Here is a 20,355-nt window from a genome sequence, read left to right as displayed (position 1 = left end):
GGTTCATGGGGTCGCAGAGTTGGACACTACTGAGCGACTGAACTGAACGGAAACAGAAATTTTTCTTTTTTGAAGTTTGTTTTCTTTGTCTATTAGTCTGTTTCTGTTCTTGTATATAGATTCATTTTTAACCTGTATTTTCACTTACATTTAGTTCAAAATATTTTAAAATTTCTCTAGTTATTTCTTTGACCCATGTGTTATTTAGAAGTTGTTTAATCTCCAAGTATTTGGGGGTTTTCCAGTTGTCTTTCTGTCATTGTTTTTTAGTGTTAGTCTTTAAAAATTTAAAGGTGTGTTTCATAGCCCCAAATGTGATCTATGTTTGTGTATGTGATGTCGGTTAATTTATGACACTAACAAAAATCCTTTACATCCATATCTTTATTTGAACAATATTAATAGCTAGGAGAATACAGCATTAATGACACACATTTACTAAGTACAACATCAGACAACTACAAATTTAGAGCATAAATGTCTATCTGATATTGTCTTGGTTTTTTCATCTTAGCACTAGGTGATATTTAGTGAAAACCTATGTTTCAAAGGCTTTTTTTGACATTAGGTGCATTATTAACTTATTTTTAAAAATTTCATGTGAGATATGCTAGGGTGAGTTTAGTTTAAAAGTTGGTTGATAATGCCTTTCACTTTTCAGTACTTTTGCTTCATTTTTCATGGAGGAATATTTCACCTAAGAACTTTTCAAAGATTAACTAGATCATGTTTCTCTATGTAGGTCAAAGTAGAATTCCTTTTCCAGATCCAACAAGGAAAAAGAAAAACTGCAATGTTCAATGCTATGGCAGTTAAAAGACATATCCATTTCACAGTAAGTTGAGAATTGAAGTTAGTAATTAAAATACAATACATTAAATGTCATAAGCTCATTTCTATGCAACACTGTTAGAGCAACTTAAATTCTCCAAGGAAACAAGAAAATCAATGTAATTCCTGGGTTCCACAAAAATACACAATTAGGATCATAAATTATAACACATATATCCACATTTGAAGGAAAAATTCAGCATATGTTGGAAAAATTAAATGGCTCAAGTGTTGTACAGAGCCTGAAATGTAGGCTGTTTTTATAACATATAATAACAATAAGATATTTAAAATTATCGACTCTGAAAAATGTCATGAAAATGTATACTGACCTACTAAGCATTGAATTGTACATATAAACGTCAATTCAAAAAACATTTTTCTAGAAAGAAATGTTTTCTGTCAAATATTTCAAGCAACATTACAATACTAAGGAAATGGTATTCATATTTAGACATTGTAATGAATCTAGTAACACCCATTAAATTGAGCTAATGAGCATTTTAACTAGACCAAATTATAAAATAAAAAATGTATAAAATGTATTTTGGCAGATATTTTACATAGTGCTTTCCAGTTCCTGATCCATTGAGACATCTATTGTAATCTCGGTTTGACTTAATTTAGGGTAATACAATGAATTAGAATTATAGCACTCTTTCCTATTTTCACTCCAGTTTTGATATGGGTAAAGTGTTCTTACTTTACCCAAAAAAATTAATGAATGTCCATGAAAGGTTTTACAATTATACCCTTAGCCTAAGAAAACATCAGTTCAGTGGGAAACAAGCCATTTAAGAATTACCAAGAATCTAAATTATCTCTATATTTCTTTCATACGTTCATTTGCTTACTTGTAACACAGAGCCCCCCAAACTCAGGAAACACTAAGATCACATTTCATTGGCTCTGAGGTTGTTGCTGCCTCAGAGTTCCAATACGTGTTGGGAAATGAGAGCAAAGGAAGAAGCAACAGGAGGGGAGGGTCATGCAGAATGGGAAGGAAGAGAGGAGGCCACGCCCACCGACACCCTCACACCTTGTGAAACAGGGCAAGATACCTTTCCAGGCAAGACTTCCCCTTACAGAGGAGGAGTTCCAGAGAACTTAAGGCAGCTCTAGGAGGGAAGGGAGCAGGGGTTAAGGCGGCCCTCACAGCACAGCCTGAGAAGAAATCAATGCACTTATGCATACACAGTGCCTCCCTAACCTCTTGGCTCCAAAGCCAACACTGGCAGCATGTACACACTGTCGTTCAAACACACAAAGCCCTGTGTGTGGCCTGCCTGGTAGACAGCCCTCAGCAGGGACCCAGCAACTTGGCCTGTGCCCTCAGGCTCTCTCCAGGCTGCTCAGCTAGCTCACCCGGTGGCTCTCATAGTGACTCTGAGGGCTGTGTGTTGACAGTGACCTTCTTCCTAACTGTTGGGAGGCTCTCTCCATTTCCTGTCAGGCTGGGACAGCCTGCTACTAAATAATGACCAAAACAGAGTCCTGCACCCTCCGGGGGGGTGGGGCACTGATCTATTAACAAAAGCCAAACCTAGTTATAGTTGGTAAAAGTGAAAGTCGCTCAGTCGTGTCCAACTCTTTGTGACCCCATGGACTATACACTCCATGGAATTCTCCAGGCCAGAATACTGGCATGGGTAGCTTTTCCCTTATCCAGGGTATCTTCCCAAACCAGGGATCAAACCCAGGTCTCCTGCATTGCAGGCAGATTCTTTACCAGCTGGGCCACAAGGGAAGCCCAGTTATAGTTGGTAACTATGACAAAAAGGAAACCACAAGGCACCCGATCTGATCAGCACCAAGAACTTGGTACTCAGCGTTTATTCACCTCCCATAGGCCAGTAGCCAACTCTGATAGAGAAACAGAGTACCTTGTGCTGGGCCAGGGCACCCCACGGGTACCAGGAGGAACAAAATGGAACCTGGGGGCTTTCTCAAGTCTCCTGCCCCACAAGCGCTCTCACTGCCACTGCTGAGTGTGGAATGATGGCACAGCTTAGGCAACCTAGGCAACCTTAGTGAGGCAACTCACTTACCTCTGTCTCAAATTTTCACACACACAAGGATGTCAGTAGCTACCCTCCTACCTTCCAGGGCTGCTGTGAGGACACAATGAGGTAACAGAGCAAGTGAGCTGGAGTAAAGCACAGCCAGACACAAGGTACTGTTTCTACACTCCCTTTCACCAGGAGAACTGAAGGGCCACATGTGACATTTTTGCTTTGTTTTATGTTAAACAGTTGAAATTACTGAAGACTGTGTATGTGTGGTAGAAAAACAGAGAGAAAAAGAGAATATGAGGACATCTCAGGATGGTGCCAGGTGCCCCTTCACCTAGGGTTACCAGGGAAGACATTTCTCACAACTACCACTATACTGAAATTCTAATAAAATAAATTGAACTGTGTTATTAAGAGCTTTGATCTATATTATACATAATCACTTACCCAGAAAGCGGCAACTTTCAATTATCCATTGAAATGAATGAAACAAAGCAAATGAGACAAACTGGCCCAAATCCCCAAATCTTCTCTCAGTTGGCTTTGGAATACATATTTTTTGTACTTCTGCAATTGAGGAAAGAAGTGTCAGGTGCACGGGGAATTTTCAAAACTTCGGAAGGAACCATGAAGCTACACTTCAAGGATTTTACCCCATGCTCATCTTTCCCCCTTCATTATAGTTTCTCTCAGGCAGAGCAAAACCTTAACCTGAAAGAAGGTACAAGAAGGGAAACTGATTCTAAGTTTTCAGGTTTGCTTTCCAAGGTGTGAGCTGAGTCTCCATGTAAGGTGAGTGGGGAAGAGACTACTGAGAAGTGGCTACTGAGACAAGTGAATTGTTTTCTCAAAGAACTCTTTCTTTGAGTTCCTATAGTGTGTTATGGAGGAATTATGAACAAGCGTATGAGTAGTAATGCTAAGAAATACTGCAGAGAAGTGAGAACAGTAAGAACTCATGTAAAAACTGGCCTGAAGGGAAGTCCTCAGGCAAGTGGGCAGAACTGAAGGCTGACCCCACCCACAGCCTTCAACACAGTCAGAGCAGGTGAGCAGACAGTTGAGGGGATACCTGGTTGAAGGAAGGGAAAGAATGAATGGATAAGTGAGTGGGTGGATGGTGTGGAGGGCAGGCAGAGGTTTGTTTGAGGCTGGGTAATAAGGTGTGAATGGACAGAGGGAAAGGTGAGGAGTCCTCAAAGAGGCCAAGGATACCCACAGTCAGCAGAATATTGTTGCATCTCCAAGAAACTAGGACACAGAATGACTTACCAGGATTTGGAGTTCTGTGGTTGTAAGGTATTTCTGTTCTGACTAAAGATCTTCAGGCCACTAAGAAAAATTAATTCAGATCCCCATCTGGGGTTCTAGATAGGGCCTGGAGGAAGTTGGAGCCCTGAAATAGCATAATCTTTGTGTGACCATCCCTGAACAGGAGAGCCTGTGGCTCGGGTGTGGAATAGAGGCTCTTTGTAGTAGAAAGATGGGAGATAGGAGAGAGAGAAAGGCCCAGACTAGACATGCCTCAGGATACAAGCTGTCTGTGGGAAAGACAAAGGGCTGCAGTGGCAGTGGAAGCTAGATCGTGAGCCTGAAGATCTGACATGACTCAGGGTGTGTGTGGAACATGCTACACAGGACTAACCTGGGAAACGGCCTGGGAGGATTTCCAGGTTTCAGTAGGGGAGCCTACAATCACAGTGGCATTTGAGGGGACATCTCTCCCACCCAAGTCCCATCTATGTTCTTAGACTCTGACACATTCAGTACTAACTAGGTGGTTTCAAAAGTTACTGAAAACCACATTGACAACCAGGGAAAGTTGAGAGAATCCGAAGTAGCATTTTTGCTTGATTTTGCAAATGAATAAATGTATCCAATCTGAATACAGCAGTACACAATTCAATAGAAATTACCTGAACTAAATTTCTAAAAGCATGAATACAAATCATGTACATTTAAGAAAGATTATAGGTTCATAAACCTATGATTTTACATTTTATTAATCCCTCAAAATTAACATGCTTCAAACACTAGGCTAACCTTACCGAATACCTGCAGCTCACTTCTCTGTGGTCCAAGCACTCGGAGGAGAGAACTTCAGAAGTGGAAGGGACCTTAGGAACCGGCTGTCTAACCCTCTTACTGTATAAATGAGGAATTTGAGGCTCAAATAAGTTAACAGACAGTATTTATCTTTTAATAACAATCTTTATCACTGATTTGAAAATGTTTTACTTCCATTAATAATATTGCACATATTTTATAGATCATCTAACAGTTAATTTATACAAATCTATGATTGTAATTCCGAACCAGAGTTTCTAGTGAAAGCTAAGAATTTGCTTTTGCACAATCTGAAACATTTATTGTTTAAGATTTGTGGGACAAATGGTATGTTTACTTAGAATGTCAGAATGAAAACTTATAGAATCTGGGTCTTATTAAACCAAGTCCTCTGTAAAATTCAGCAATTTCCTTATATTTTTATATAGGTCAAAGTATTTCTAATATGATGCTCTGGAAAATACCTAGTGGTACTGAGAACATTTACAGAAGTTGCAAAGCCTAAAAAATGGAGTCAATTATTTATTATATACTTTCTTTTGCATAATTTATAAAAGAATCAAGATTTCAAGACCTGAATCATGAATATTCTGACAATCCTCTCTAGATAACTGAGATTAATTCTTAATAAATTAAGAAGAAAGAAAACCTGTCAGGGTTGAAAATATGCACTGCAGGAATCAGATCTAGTAACTAAAAATAAGTCACTTCACAGAACACTGTACCCTGATGTGATATCACCCAGGGAAAGTTAATGAGCACATCAATATAACACATCCTGAAAAAATGACATCAACATTAACCACTTTGCCTACTCCTATCCCTAAATGTCAAACGTTGTGTCATATTACTACATGACTTCCCAGTGTCTGCTACTTGTGAGGGTGAATCTGTAGATATGTGCACGTAATCCAGTTAAAACTAATCTGATTGGACTGTAAACAGAGTTGATAAAAGAGAAGCTTATTGTTGTAGTGCCTAATATGAATATCGCTTACATTTTAAAGAACATAGTATGTAGCAGCAATTTAAAATGCTCAGTAAACTACAGTACAAATGGACTTCCATGCTCTAAGCAAACCAACATTCTCTTAATATCTCTACATCATAGTGACACATAGAAGGGAGCTACTTGTCCAGTTACTTTACATAATGCCAGTTTATTTGTTTGTTCCAGTTTGACATTATCAACATAATTGATTCCTAAGCTGGTATGATATGTACTCGGTGGTGATTTTTCTTTCAATGCTTCTGGTTAGCACATAGGAGGTTCCTTGATGGCGCCTTCTTAACAACAGCTCATATTCATATCTGGAATCGGGTTTTTTATATCATTTAGATGCAGTGATAAGGATTTAAAATAAATGCTGGCAGCTGAAGACACATTTTTTTTTCTTTTCTTCCGTCATTCACCTGCACGTCAATGGCAGACACCTAACTGACCAAGGACAAGTGTTGTTATGAAGGTAACACGGCACAAAGGAACCTATCTTTCTTTCCAAGATGATGAAAAGTATTCTAGGGGCAGTTCTAGTCAATAATCCTTTATTTGGGAGATAATAAGTAGTATCTTTTAAAATGTGTTTTCAGTAGCTCACTTGAACTAATGGGTTCTTATTTCAGGCAAGAAATGTATTGTCAATATTTGCCTTGATATCACTTTCAGACCCGTGATATGAATCCCAGGCCCAGGCTGGCTGGAATCTGGATGGTTTCTAGCGCAAGGGAAGAGGGGTTAAAAGGAAAGGTGACAGGAAAGATGTGCTTTGCATCCATGAGTAGTTGAGGAGAGTCTTTCCTGTCTCGTAAACGCATCTGAGAAAATAAAAGAAAAAAAACCAGAACATCAATTCTTTGAATCTATAAACATTTTTTTAGACAAAATTCTACCAAAAACCCTCAATGAATGACAAATGTTTATACTTGTTTTAAAATCACTTCATTTCCCCAATAAGTTATTATAAAAAAATTAACGCACTATGAAAATGATACAATAATAATAAAAACTGCATTATCCTTCAATAAATTATAAAATTTCCATCCAAATGACTGTGTTGGTAAACTGAAGCAAAAGGAAGCCTGGGAGATCTTACCTGTATAGTACGAATAAATGACACAGAAACTCTTTCTTCAAACTCATTAACCGGTGTATACAGATTCAACACTTTGACAATCTGGCAGAAATAAAATGATCAAAATTTTTAGCATATTATCAAATACATACATTCCAGGTCCCTCTAATCAGGAAAATGAAAAGGATCTCTGCCTATTGCTTTCAATTCTACTCAGGGCTTGGTTAGGACAAGATGGGAGAGGGAGCTATTCTGAAGGCACATTTACCTTTATTATTTAAATTTTTACAATAAGAGTATATTAATATAATATCTGTACATTTTAAGAGGCAATATAAATTTGAAAAAATCATGAAAAGTAAAAGTACTCCCACTCTCATGCTCTCAGTCTCTCAAAGTAACAATAGTTATCAGTGTCCTGAGTATTCAGCTAATTACTTTCTATATATACTCTATGTATAACCTATGTAAGATTTCTATGTTTTGAGATAAGTGACAAACATTTAAAAAATCCAAAAGTAAGCACAAAAATAACTAGGCAAAAGAAAAGTGGGCATGTTTATGCCCGTGCCTTGCCTCACGCTGTGGCCACTGTCCTCCAATGCCATTCCCATATTTTCACTGCCTTAAATTCAAGACTCTACCTGAATGATTAGTTATTGATCCTCAGCACCATTTGGAGTTCTCCCACTAGCTTATTAGTGCTCAGGGCTTAACTACCTACCGAGGGCCTAGCACCAGCCCTGGGTTTCCCTAGCCCTGTGGCCAGCTGTGCTAGGAGCTGGCCCCACCAAAACATGGGGCAGCAGAAACCAAAGGAAGCAGGGTGGCGCAGCCAACCAGGCCAGGGGCCAACCCTGCCTGCTAGGGAGCCCACAGTAGAACTACTGCGGCCCTGTCACAACAGAACGGCCTGTACAGCCCACATGGGGGGGGGGTACCCCTGGGCACAGAGCTCTGGCGACCAGAGGGCCCCATGCTTCGGAGGCCCACAGGATGTTTCCTACATAAGGCCACTTCTTTAAGATTGGGAAATGTAACCAGCGGACTTAATGCATAGAAAACAAACAAACAAACTGGGAAAAATGAGAAGACAGGAATATGTTTCAACCAAAGGAATGAGACATAATCTCAGAAGTACTAAATGAAGTGGAGATGAGCAATCTACCTGATAAAGAGTACAAGGTTATGATCATAAAGATGCTCACTGTACTCAGGAGAAGTAGGGATGAACTCACAAAGAGTTAGAAAATATAAAGAACCAGAAAAAGCTGAATAATACAATAACTGAAATAAAAAAAAGACACTGGAAGGCATCAACAGTAGACGAAATGATACAAAGGAGTGGATGTGAGATGGAAGACAGTAGTGTAAATCAAATCACTGAAACTTTATAGAAAAAAGAATGAAAAGAAATAAGGATGGTTTTAAGAAACCTCTGGGACAACCTAAGTAATACTGAGAACAAACAGTTGGTTGCAGAGGGAAGAGACTTGGGGTGTTCAAAACAGGTGAAGGGATTAAGAGGTACAAACCTCTAGTTATCAAGTAAATAAAGCATGAGGGTACAATCTACAACATAAGGAATATGGTTTATAATATTGTAATAACCTTAAATGGGGACATGTGGTTGCTAGACTTATCATGGTTATCATTTCATAATGTATGCAAATGTCAAACCACTGAGTAGTATACCTGAGACTAACATCATATTATACACCAACTACATTTCAATTAAAAAAAGAATTATCTTTCTTAAATAGATAAGTCTAAAGAATCATTCAGTTATCAAATAATATACAAGACTCTTTGGAGTTCAAGCTCCATAGAGTATATAGAAGGTATACTCCATAAAAACAGAAACTTTGCCTTGTTTCTGTTTTTATCTGAGTGGCTGGAATGTTACACAGAACAGTGTAGAGAATGGATAAATACTTACTGACTGTTGAATGTGCATGAGTATGACTAGTACTGAAATATACTTTGTGGTAAAATCTCCTGTCTTCAAGATCTACAGTATTGATATATGTCATCTCTGACACAGATGAAGTTAGCTCAGAGACAAGAGCAATAACTAGAAGCCTTCGTGACTTCCCTAAATGTTACCTTTGATGAATTTTATAATAGGGAAAGTTGCCTTACCTGGGCAGTAGTTAAAGCATTGCACATGGAACAAATGGCTTCTGCGTCATCATCTGTTTTCTTTTTCACTTGCAGAAGCTGAGCAGCCTGGATGAGAGGCTCCAGGGTTTCCTTAGCCCCACTGTTCATCAAATTCTTGTCACGCAGCCATTCTTCTAGTTGACTGACATTGTACCTATGTCAAAAAAGGGTTGAGGGGGATGCAAATTTACCGAATGTTATCATAAATGTCTTAATTTTTCTGTGCATGGCTTTGTTAGGAATTTCAGTTGAATTCTGTTTTTTAAATCATTAGCTGTGCTTAAAAATTTATCACTATAAATAATCAGGTTTATAATCATAATCATATAAGAGTGAGTATAATTCTAGAGACTATAATTCTCTTTAATGGAAGACAGAAGTGTAGCCATAATAGCAAGTTACAAAATAAGGTGTGCTAAAAAAAAAAAAAAAATAGAGCACATAATATGGTTGTGTCCTTATTAAACAGCAGAGCAAAAAACATGTTACAGCTTTTTACAACTTGAGAGGAGAGAACTGACAATCCTCTAATACTCTCTGTTCCTTATGTCAAACTCCAAGCTAGTGGACATAATAAGATCCCTACCCTGTGCTCTGACCCTTTTCAGGGAAGAGCCTGGATGATGGAGGTAGTGGCCTGAGGAAGTTTAGGGATGTAGGCAAGAAGGGCAAGTGAGGGCACAGGAAGAGGCAAACGGAAAATATGGAGAGAGACACAGAAACTACACAGATGCTGAGGTTTTAAGAGGTGGCCAACCAAGTGACAGCAGTTTGCAAAATAGGAGTCAGATAAACAGATCCACGCTCAGGACTTAGTAATCAGGCAAAGAGGGGCTTCGCAGGCGTAAACAGAGCTTGCAGAGAAATAAGTTCAACTATCTGAGTGGAAGGCATTGCCTTCTGACTGCTGTCTACAGTGGACATGAGTCAGAATGGAAAATTTGGAAAGAAGGTAAATTTCCTAAGATTGAGTAACTATAGACTTTTATAGGAGAAATACTTTCCCCCTCTCTTGGTGAATTTTCTAGCTGTTTTAAAATAAATTATTTGCCAAAAAAAAATTCTATTATGCTAACAAGGTTATGCTGAGGAGCAGTTGGACAAAACTGAGTGCAGCTTTCCTTAAAATGACAGGGGCATATTCCAAACATCAGTAAAAGATTTACTCCTTCACTGAGTTAACTTTACACGGAGCCGGGTTCCAACAAGCAGAGGCTGAAGGCACGCTGGGAGCAACCACGCATGGCAGTGGAGGAAGTCCAGCCAGGAGGAGGAAACGGCTCCACGCCCGGTCTGCCCTTACCACTCACCTGGGGGGCTTCAGACGTCAGGTGCCTGCGCCGCACGTGAGCCCCAGCAGACTGTTAGGCAGCCCGAGAAGGCCATGAAAGGTGTTGGAGTTCGCTCACCTGATCTGCATGCCTTTACTCCAGGAGCACATGTCCTTCCGCAAGAGGAGGTTGTTCAGGGTGACGGCCCCCACGATGTAGAACATCTGCTTGACCACCTGCTTGATCAATTCGGGGTCCATGCCGTGCTGACACATGACCGAGTGGAAGGAGTTGAGCTGTCTCAGGATGGAGTCCAGTGTGTAGGTACCCTCGTCAGCGATGCTGGAGGTTCGCTTTCTTAGCCCTGTGGGCTTCACCCCAGAGACACCCTGAATGGTTTCATGCTCCAGCATTCCGGAGACTAAAGGAGAAGTTCATACGTCAGAGAAGAAGATTTTGATGCAAACACACGCACATGCACACATACACACACATAACTTAGGAAAATGACTTGAGCATCAAAATAGAGGGAAAAGGAAGTACAAGTAAAAGGGCATCTGGATTTTAAACTTTAATGAAAGAATTATCCTTAAATGTAAAAATTTACTATGAAATTTTAATGGATTATTTTCTAAAATATGAAACAATAGTCTTAATAGCACATGTGTAGTTTCTTGGGAGGGTTTTAGAGAGAGAGGTTTTTAAGAGAGAGGCAATTAGGGAGAAGATAAGTATTTTCCAGTAGTATCGAACCTCAGAAGCAAACAAATCAAGTAGTAAGAAAAGGAGGAGCCAGGCAGTGGTCTTGGGAGAGGGCAGTCACATGGGGCTGGAGAGCTGGGCCCTTCCTTGACCTGAGCTTCCCTCAACAGCTTCGCACAAAATCAGCAACCTGCAATTTTTACATGCCCCCTAATTCCAATTTCACACCTGCTACACTTTTCAAAGGAATATAGGTAGCATGATATGTACATACATACCCAGAGTGAGTGCACACAAATAAAGAGAGGTACATGGAATCTCATATACATAGACACACACACTGATCAGTTGCTCATCCAATGAGAAACTGCAACTTTAAACCAAATTGCCTTTAACGATTCCACAGGGGCCATGAGATGAACAACTCAGCATGGAGTGTCTGAGACCTGTTTTTGCTGCCACGGTACCTTCCCAGCCCTGTTACTATAGCCTATCAGGTAATCTGCAAACCCTTCTCAGTCTCTTTAGTTTTAGTTGGGTCCCTAGAAAGTTCTCTGCAGTAGTGCCCTTGATGAAAGTTTCAAGTATTTTTGTTTTTGAAAAGTGGACAAGGTTTGAGGTCTGTTGCTGGATATAAAGCATAACCCAATCTTAAGAGAGAGGCATTACACGTTAGAGAGGGAAACTATTAATAGTCCTGCCATTTCCATCACGTAGAAGCAGGGATTTTGATGTGCCCCAGTTAGTCACGGCTGTGGTTCTGAGATTCCTCAGCTAATTTTGAGACTGAGTCTTACTACTTTACCTTCCCCATATGAATACATGCTCTGATACAAGTGCCACGAGACAGACCTGGACGTCAGCAATGCCCGGGACTTACCAATCATTGGCTGAAGGATGTTCTCTAACACCCGCACAAGCTGCTGGTAGATCTGAATTGCCAAGTCACTGAGCACCTGCCGGTACTCAGCCAAGTCAAAATTGGTGAGGCAGTGTTCATTTTGGCGAGAGGTGTTGTGTTTCATAAAGCCCTAGAGCCATAATACAGAGTTAATGACATACATGAAATAAAATGTCTCCTGTCTGTTTAACTCTCTCATTTGATCAACATCCTCATGCTCTTTTTTACCTTTCTCCTAAGAGTTCCCATCCAGCCTCCACATAAGTGCCAGGATAATCCTTCCCAAATTTTGTGTGTTTGTTTCTATTATGTCCCTGCTTCCACTTCTTACCAGCATTTGAATAATATCTAAACTTGGCAGTCTAGCATTTAAGCCTTTCTACCAGCAATGTCAATGAAATAAGATAGGGGAACTCAATTTGAAAAAAAAAAACTAATGAGTGTTTTCACTTATGAAACAGCTGGTTTACTGCCAAACACTAAATTATGTAAAGTACCAATCTCTTAACTTCAGTTCATTAAATAGAGTCTTGTTTATAAATTCTGTACCTGAAGGACATACATAATTTTCTTAAAATTGGTCATTTCTACAGAGACTGGTGAATAAATAAAAAATTTTCCTTTATTATATTTTATGGTATTCATACAGGCTTCGCAGTCCAAGCTTAGAACGGAATCTTTTGATGGTATGTGGTAACACGGAAAGCCAACTAACTGTACAGGCAGGTACTTTTGATGGATTCTGGCCACACTCAAGCATCTGCCTCTCTACAACTTACTTGACAACATGGTCTAGAACTGGGGACTGACAGGACAGTTAACAGGCCCTCTGGAGGATTCTGGTCTGTCAGTCCCACCTGCTCAGGGGCCATGTCTTATTCATACTGTATTTCCCGTCATTTGTCAGGACAGTCTTCTGCTCCAAGCCTGTGAGTGCTGAGAAAGTGGCCACTGCTCAGCTTCTCTGCCTGTCCTGACAGCAAAGGATGGGGAGGCATGAAAGGCAGCATTTATGGGCACAGCTCTTGAAGGTGGGCAGACCCAAAATCCTAGCTCAGCTCCTTATGGCTGAGAAGGCATGGGCAAAGTGATGAACTTCTTTGAGTCTTAGTTTCCTCATCTGTAAAACTGGGTTAGAATTCCTACCTCACAGAGATGTAAGAATTAAACAATGTAATATATAGTGAGTGCTGTCTGATATATACTATGTGATAGTTGCTCAGTCATGCGTGACTCTTTGCAACCCCATGGACTGTAGCCTGTCAGGCTCCTCTGTTCATGGAATTCTCCAGGCAAGATTACTGGAGTGGGTTGCCATTTCCTTCTCCAATATACTATGTAGCCATTAATAAATAATTATAAATATGTAGTTTTGAAACAGGAAGTCTATCAACTAACTGATGAACACATCACTATAAGCAAAAGCAAAACATATTTTTGGAAAAATCTTGAGATAGCTTTTAACATGATCACTTTTAATGTATTACAGAAAGCTAAAATTGATTCATTTCTTTGAACAGCTCAAGGTATCAATCCTTGAAAACACCATTTTCACATCTTAACAAAAAGTTTCAGTGTGATAATTATTCAATGACCAACGCTCATTTTATTTCTGCTGTGCTTTCTCATAATACAAGCTATCAGAGGGAAGAAACTATGCCAATTCCCAAGTCAGTTTCATAAATAATGAATGTCAAATAGAACTATAAACTGTCAAGTCACTTCTGAATTCAGGTTTCTAAATTAACAAATGACTAAACATTTTGTGCTTTAAATTTTTTCTTTAAAAAGTTCAGAGAAAGTATAGCATGCTGGTTTTGTAATCAAGGTTTTCTCACCTCTTCTCCACTGTACTGCTTCAAACAGTGCAAAAATCGGCATGTGTTAGAAAGCCAAAAGGAGACGGTTTCAAAATCATCACCTCTTTTCTAAAAGAGAGAATAAGCCTAAATTAGTTTTTTCCTTATGGAAACAAAAGCCTGAAATAACTGAATAGATACTAGAAGGACCGTTTCCTTCACTTATCATTAACAACAATTATAAAAATCAATCACATTACAGTTGTAAAGCCTCATGTTGCTGCTACAGAATTCAACCACTGAATTCATTAGTTGTTACCTTGCTTGGCATCTGTTTTCTTGCCATTAGAAAGTGATGCCCATTCATTCCATTGATAATAGCTTAGTAGTCCCTTTAGTCAGAAAACAATTCACCAAGTCTTGCTTACCCAAACTTACTTCCCTGGGGGTTACTGAAGGGAATAAGAAAGGACTAAAGGTACAAAAGAGAATCACAAACACTGTGAAGCACTAAAACCCAGATTAGGTTAAAAATCTTGTCAGTGATTAAGATACAATTTCTGAGGAGCGAATCAGACATGGGATGAAGGGAGCCCTGTGCAGAGCACTGGACAGTGTGGCTTTTCATCAGTACTGGGCCACATGTCAAACAGGAGCTCTAAATCAAAACAGGACACGAGACAAATGTACTTCAATTTAAAAAAAGGATATTCTAAAAGAGTGTTATGTTCAAGAATCTACACTTTTTACATTTTTTAAATATTTTAATTTTTTCTAAAGTCTTTATTGAATTCATTACAGTATTGTTTCTATTTTATGTTTTGGTTTTCCTACAACAAGGCATGTGGGATCTTCGGTCCCTGACCAGGGATCAAACCCACACCCCCTGCATTGGAAGGCAAAGTCTTAACCATTGGAAAGTGGAAGTCTTAACCACCAGGGAAGTCCCAAGTATCTACTCATTTTAAATCTTTAAACAATCTGGTACAATAATTAGTCAAATTAGATAAATTTCTTCTTGTAATTAAGATGAGAGGGAGAAAACTTCATGATTTGGTTTTGCTGTCTTCATAGGTGTTAACTTGAGAAGTAGTAAAATTCATAGTCTAATAAATGCAATATACCATCAATATACTAAAAATTACATGAGCTCCATTCAGAAGACATTCATCAATTTTTTAATGTTAAAATATTCAGAAACTCAACACTTCAGTAATCACTGTAGAATGTAACCGCACAGAGTATCTGTGCAGTAGGGACTGAGAACCGTCACTAAAAGTTATGACCAGGGGCTGGGGGAGAGTGTTTAATGGGTACAGAGTTTCAGTTGGGGAAGATGAAAAAGTTCTGGAGATGATGATAGTGATGGTTATACAACAATATGAATGTACTTAATGCCACAGAACTGTGCACTGAAAAATGGTTAAAACTAAGAATAACGTTCACTGTTTTTCTAGGTTGTCAAAAGGATGATTATGCAACGTGACTCAGTGATTACTGAGTTATGTAGGGCTTTCTGTTCTATTATGTAACTTCGCTGCCTTTTCCAAGTGTTTCCTCTCTGATTAGTATCTATGTGCTGCTGCTCACATGAAACCAGGCATTTCAGGTAACAAGGAAAATTATGGGGTGAGCTGGAGAATAATGGGAAGAAAAGTCAGAAGAGAATTTTAAATATTTTTAAAAATTTTAAATATCAGACAGCTTTTTATATGAATGGGCTAGGTATTCCTAAACATTTTTAATACCTATTTTAACTATAGCATCATATTCCCTGTATATATGAACTTCATTAAGTATTTTTAATTTAGTTCTGAGACAGACCTCAAAGCAGACTATTTCTATGAAGAAACTTCGTTTACTTCACAACTAAATGTAAGTATATTGAATTAATTTTTATTATTGTTCAATGTGAGCCCTGTTTTGAAAGAAAGCACACAGACACATTACATAATGAATATTTCCTATAATGGAAGGTACCAGTTAAGACTAAAATGTGGCCATACTGGCAACTTAGCTCATGTCTAAGGATGGAAAAATAACCTCTGTATAGACCCTGTCATCATTAATATTCATTACGAGAAATCTGTTGAACATTAACTAACCTTTAATACTTTTTTGATGCTGTTAATTGTTGATGTTAGCAACGACCTTACTTTCTGATCATCATTCAGGTAGTCAGCATGTCGAACACACATAAACAGGATATACGCTGGTAACCCTGGAATCAAATTGACAGCTACACCACGTGGCTTCAGTTCTAAAAAAGAAAAGAGGAAAAACAGTCTTATATAACTTTGAAAGTCTTCATAAGGAATGCTTTTGGAGATATAAAGGCACAGTTCTCATGTAATAGTTCAATCATTCGGCGTTAATAGGTCATGTTTTTAAAAAAGCATATTTTAGAGTAGAGGATTTCTTGACTGTAGGGACATGAGAATATTAGTTGCTTACACAATGACAATTCTCAAATGTCTATCTCCTGCCCTGACTTTTCCTTTGAATCTAGGCTCACGGAACAAGTGGCTTTTGACATCTCTGCTCAGGCCTGTCCCTCAAATCCCATCCCCCATGGAACCTGCTCTTCCAGGAGCTGTCCCATCTCAGTAAGTGGCAGTCTCTGCCTTCTAGTTTCTCAGGATACAAACCTTGTCATCATCTTTGTCTTCTTTCCTTTTCTCACATCACACATCTAATCCATCAACAAATCCTGTTGGCTCTACACATAAGACATGTCCAGAATAATCCTGTTACTTCTCTACCAGCTCCCCTAGTCTAGGCCACCACCATCTTCTCCTGGATCCCAGTGAGAGCTTCCCAACTGGTCTCCCTGACTCACCCCTCGATCCTCAGTAGTACAGTTTCCACACAACAACCAGAGTAATTCTATAAGAAAATGTAGTCAGATCATGTCACTCTTGTTATGAAAATCTTCCAAGTAGCTTCTCATCTCACTCATTTGTAAACCCGAAATCCTCACCATGGCTGTGTGATCTGGCCTGCTCCCCTTTCCAGCTCACTGTGCTCCCCCATTAACTGGGTCTCCTTGTTGCTGGGTTGAAGACGCCAGGCATGTGCCCACCCCAAGGCTTTCTGTCTGCAATGTTCTTTCCTCAGCTATCAGCAGGACTTGCTTCCTTACTTCCTTTGGTCTCTGTCCAAAGGAGATCACCTTGTCAAAGAGGCCCTTCCTAACAACTTTATATAAATTCATACACCTGCCTTCCTTGTTTATCTTTCTCACTCCCTTATTTGTTTTGTTTTTTTTATTTTTTATTTTATTTTATTTATTTATTTTTTGTGTGTGTGGTTTTTGCATACACTGACATGAATCAGCCATGGATTTACATGTGTTCCCCATCCTGATCCCCCCTCCCACCTCCCTCCCCATCCCATCCCTCTGGGTCTTCCCAGTGCACCAGCCCTGAGCACTTGGCTCATGCATCCAACCTGGGCTGGTGATCTGTTTCACCCTTGAGAGTATACTTGTTTCAATACTGTTCTCTAGGAACATCCCACCCTCGCCTTCTCCCACAGAGTTCAAAAGTCTGTTCTGTACATCTATGTCTCTTTTTCTGTTTTGCATATAGGGTTATCGTTATCATCTTTTTAAATTCCATATATATGCGTTAGTATACTGTATTGGTCTTTATCTTTCTGGCTTACTTCACTGTGTATAATGGGCTCCAGTTTCATCCATCTCATTAGAACTGATTCAAATGAATTCTTTTAATGCTGAGTAATATTCCATGGTGTATATGTACCACAGCTTTCTTATCCATTCATCTGCTGATGGGCATCTAGGTTGCTTCCATGTCCTGGCTATTATAAACAGTGCTGTGATGAACACTGGGGTGCACGTGTCTCTTTCAGATCTAGTTTCCTCAGTGTGTATGCCCAGGAGTGGGATTGCTGGGTCATATGGCAGTTCTATTTCCAGTTTTTTTAAGGAATCTCCACACTGTTTCTCCATAGTGGCTGTACTAGTTTGCATTCCCACCAACAGTGTAAGAGGGTTCCCTTTTCTCCACACCCTCTCCAGCATTTATTGCTTGTAGACTTTTGGATAGCAGCCATTCTGACTGGCGTGTAATGGTACCTCATTGAGGTTTTGATTTGCATTTCTCTGATAATGAGTGATGTTGAGCATCTTTTCATGTGTTTGTTAGCCATCTGTATGTCTTCTTTGGAGAAATGTTTGTTTAGATCTTTGGCCCTATCTTTAGATCTATTAAAAAATATGGAATGCTTCACGAATTTGCGTGTCATCCTTGCGCAGGGGCCATGCTAATCTTATCTGTATTGTTCCAATTTTAGAATATGTGCTGACGAAGCAAGCACCCCTTATTTGTTTTTATCTACCTCCCCCTACCCCATGGAATATAAACTCTTTGAGAATAGAGACTTTGTTTATTACCCAATACCTAGAAAATGCTTAGCACACGGTAGGAATGCCCCAAATGATTATTGAACAGATGAAATCTTTTTTAATTCTATGCTTAAAAACCAGTGGCTTAAAAAAAAAAAAAAACCAGTGGCTTCTTACCATTTTTTCAAAATGAAGATCACACTGAAACTTAAGCACCTCTGCATCTATATATAGTTCTAAGTTTAACACCACGAACTCTAGGAACATTAAACCACTGCCAATCACACTGCTGCCACCCTGGCACCTGGGGGGAGGAATGCTCTGCAAAGGCTGAAAGGAGAGGCTTGTAGTGTTTTGAGCTCACAACTTATGGGCTGCATACACTCCTGAACTATTTCCCATGCTCCCCTAAAAAGTCTTCTTGCAGAGCCAATGGGCTCAAAACCAGACTCAAAGGCCTTCTGCTGCTCTAAAGGGCTTCTTCTATTCCCATCTCCATTGTCCAGTCAGTCCTCTCTTTCCACTGCTGGAATCTTTTCCTTAATTCTGTTCCTTCCCTACTAATAAACTGTTTTTCCTGACATATTTAGTTATATACCTTCCTAGGGAAGTAAGGAACAAGAGAAATTGAGGGACTTAAATGGCCTAGGGCAGGGGTGCTCAACTGCAGCTAGCTACACGTCAGAAGCCCTTGAGAGAGAAAAAAAAGAACTAGGGACATGGCTAAGTTCTTTCCTCTAGACATTCTGATGTAATTAGTCTGCAGGGGGGAACATACATCAACACTTCTCAAAAGCTTCCTGTAACGGGCAACAGGAGCTGAGAAGGCCTCACGTGACCCTAACAGGCAGCCCTGGCCGGCGTCCCTGTAGGGTGACGGACAGCCACGATGGGGTCAGAATGCCGCGGCAGTACTGCACACAGCATGCAAGGCTGACCAAAGAAACCAGTGTGAATATTTAATAAACGAGTGACTAGTCTCTCCCACCACTGACACGTACCAGAAAGACCTTTCATCTCACACAGGAAATACTTGCCCAGAATCAGATTCTTCACAAGTTTTTGCTCATCCTCCTTCTTGTATTCCAGCATTCCTTGGAAATCCTTTTCTTTCCTGGGAATGTTGACTGGACGAATGGGTTCATCAATGATCTGTCCTGGCGATATGTTCTCCATCTGGCCCACTTTATTAGAAACAAAAAGAAGGAAAATGTTTTCCAGGTAGAAAAGATGAGTGGTTTCATGTTCCTATTAATTTTAAATGAACTCTGTAACAACAGAAACTTGCCATATTTGCCACTTAATTGCCCCTTCTTTAAGTGATTTTTTTTTGGTAAAACTGGATGGATAGATGATAAATTTATACGTTAATGTCACTGACAACAACTAGTACTTACTACTATCAACATTAAGAATCTTACTTGATTCAAAAGCATCTTTTTGTGATACATTTTATTTTGTAATAAGATTAAATGTCCCCAAAGTACGTGGCTGAACTTATTAGTTAACTAACCAGTATCAATCATAAGTGTCTAAATATATTTAGACTTTAATTCATAGAAGGAAATTCAATATTCTATAGAGGCACCCCTCATTCCCAAAGACACCATGAGCAGATAAAACAACCTGTATTTAATATGTTTGTGTGTGTGTGTGCTCAGTTGTGTTTGACTCTTTGTGACCCCATGGACTATAGCCTGCCAGGCTCCTCTGTTCATGGGATTTTCCAAGCAAGAATACTGGAGTGGGTTGCCATTTCCTTTTCCAAGGGATCTTCCAGATCCAGGGATTGAACCCATATCTCCCGCACTACCAGGAGGATTCTTTACCACTGAGCCACCTGGGGAAGCCTCTGTATTTAATATTAAAATAATTTCCTAAATTTATTCATTTTTTTGTTTGTTTTTAGTAAAGTGTTAAAAATTCTACCACAAAGTTGCAACCAAAAAGGTACAACCACTGGTGAACAACCCTTTCAGATGTTAAAAATAATCACTATTGTTGATGGCAGCTGTGAGAAAAGAACTTGGGGTTAAAAGAAAAGTCTCCAATTTCATTTCATCTGGGAAATGCAAGGTAACATGAGTTACAAGGTGTTTGTGGAGCTATATGCTAGCAAGCACATTTTTAATTCTCTTATCTATAAGAAGAGGAGCAGTTAAGACATC

The 20,355-nt window shown here is 39.4% G+C and overlaps 1 protein-coding gene and 1 non-coding gene across 9 annotated transcripts in view; both read right to left on the bottom strand.

The window, feature by feature from the left end:
* Positions 1-369: 369 nt before the first annotated feature.
* The window catches only part of MYO5A (myosin VA), a 197,095-nt gene continuing 177,109 nt past the window's right edge, over positions 370-20,355 (bottom strand). For all 8 annotated transcript variants that reach the window (XM_043471955.1, XM_043471953.1, XM_043471956.1 and 5 more), the window contains 8 exons: positions 19,225-19,371; positions 15,924-16,078; positions 13,858-13,947; positions 11,999-12,149; positions 10,555-10,837; positions 9,125-9,299; positions 7,004-7,084; positions 370-6,725 (listed from right to left, as the gene is read on the bottom strand). In XM_043471955.1, the coding sequence (XP_043327890.1) occupies positions 6,573-6,725; positions 7,004-7,084; positions 9,125-9,299; positions 10,555-10,837; positions 11,999-12,149; positions 13,858-13,947; positions 15,924-16,078; positions 19,225-19,371 (1,235 nt within the window). In that variant the 3' untranslated portion in view covers positions 370-6,572. The remainder of the gene's footprint in view (positions 6,726-7,003; positions 7,085-9,124; positions 9,300-10,554; positions 10,838-11,998; positions 12,150-13,857; positions 13,948-15,923; positions 16,079-19,224; positions 19,372-20,355) is intronic.
* Positions 18,053-18,159, bottom strand: LOC122444373. Its single transcript, XR_006270217.1, has one exon. It is a non-coding gene; the product is annotated as a U6 spliceosomal RNA (small nuclear RNA).

This window comes from Cervus canadensis, chromosome 6 (assembly GCF_019320065.1).
Source record: "Cervus canadensis isolate Bull #8, Minnesota chromosome 6, ASM1932006v1, whole genome shotgun sequence".
NCBI lineage: Eukaryota > Metazoa > Chordata > Mammalia > Artiodactyla > Cervidae > Cervus > Cervus canadensis.
Note: the sequence above shows the minus strand (reverse complement) of the source record. Positions and strands in the feature narration are given on the sequence as shown.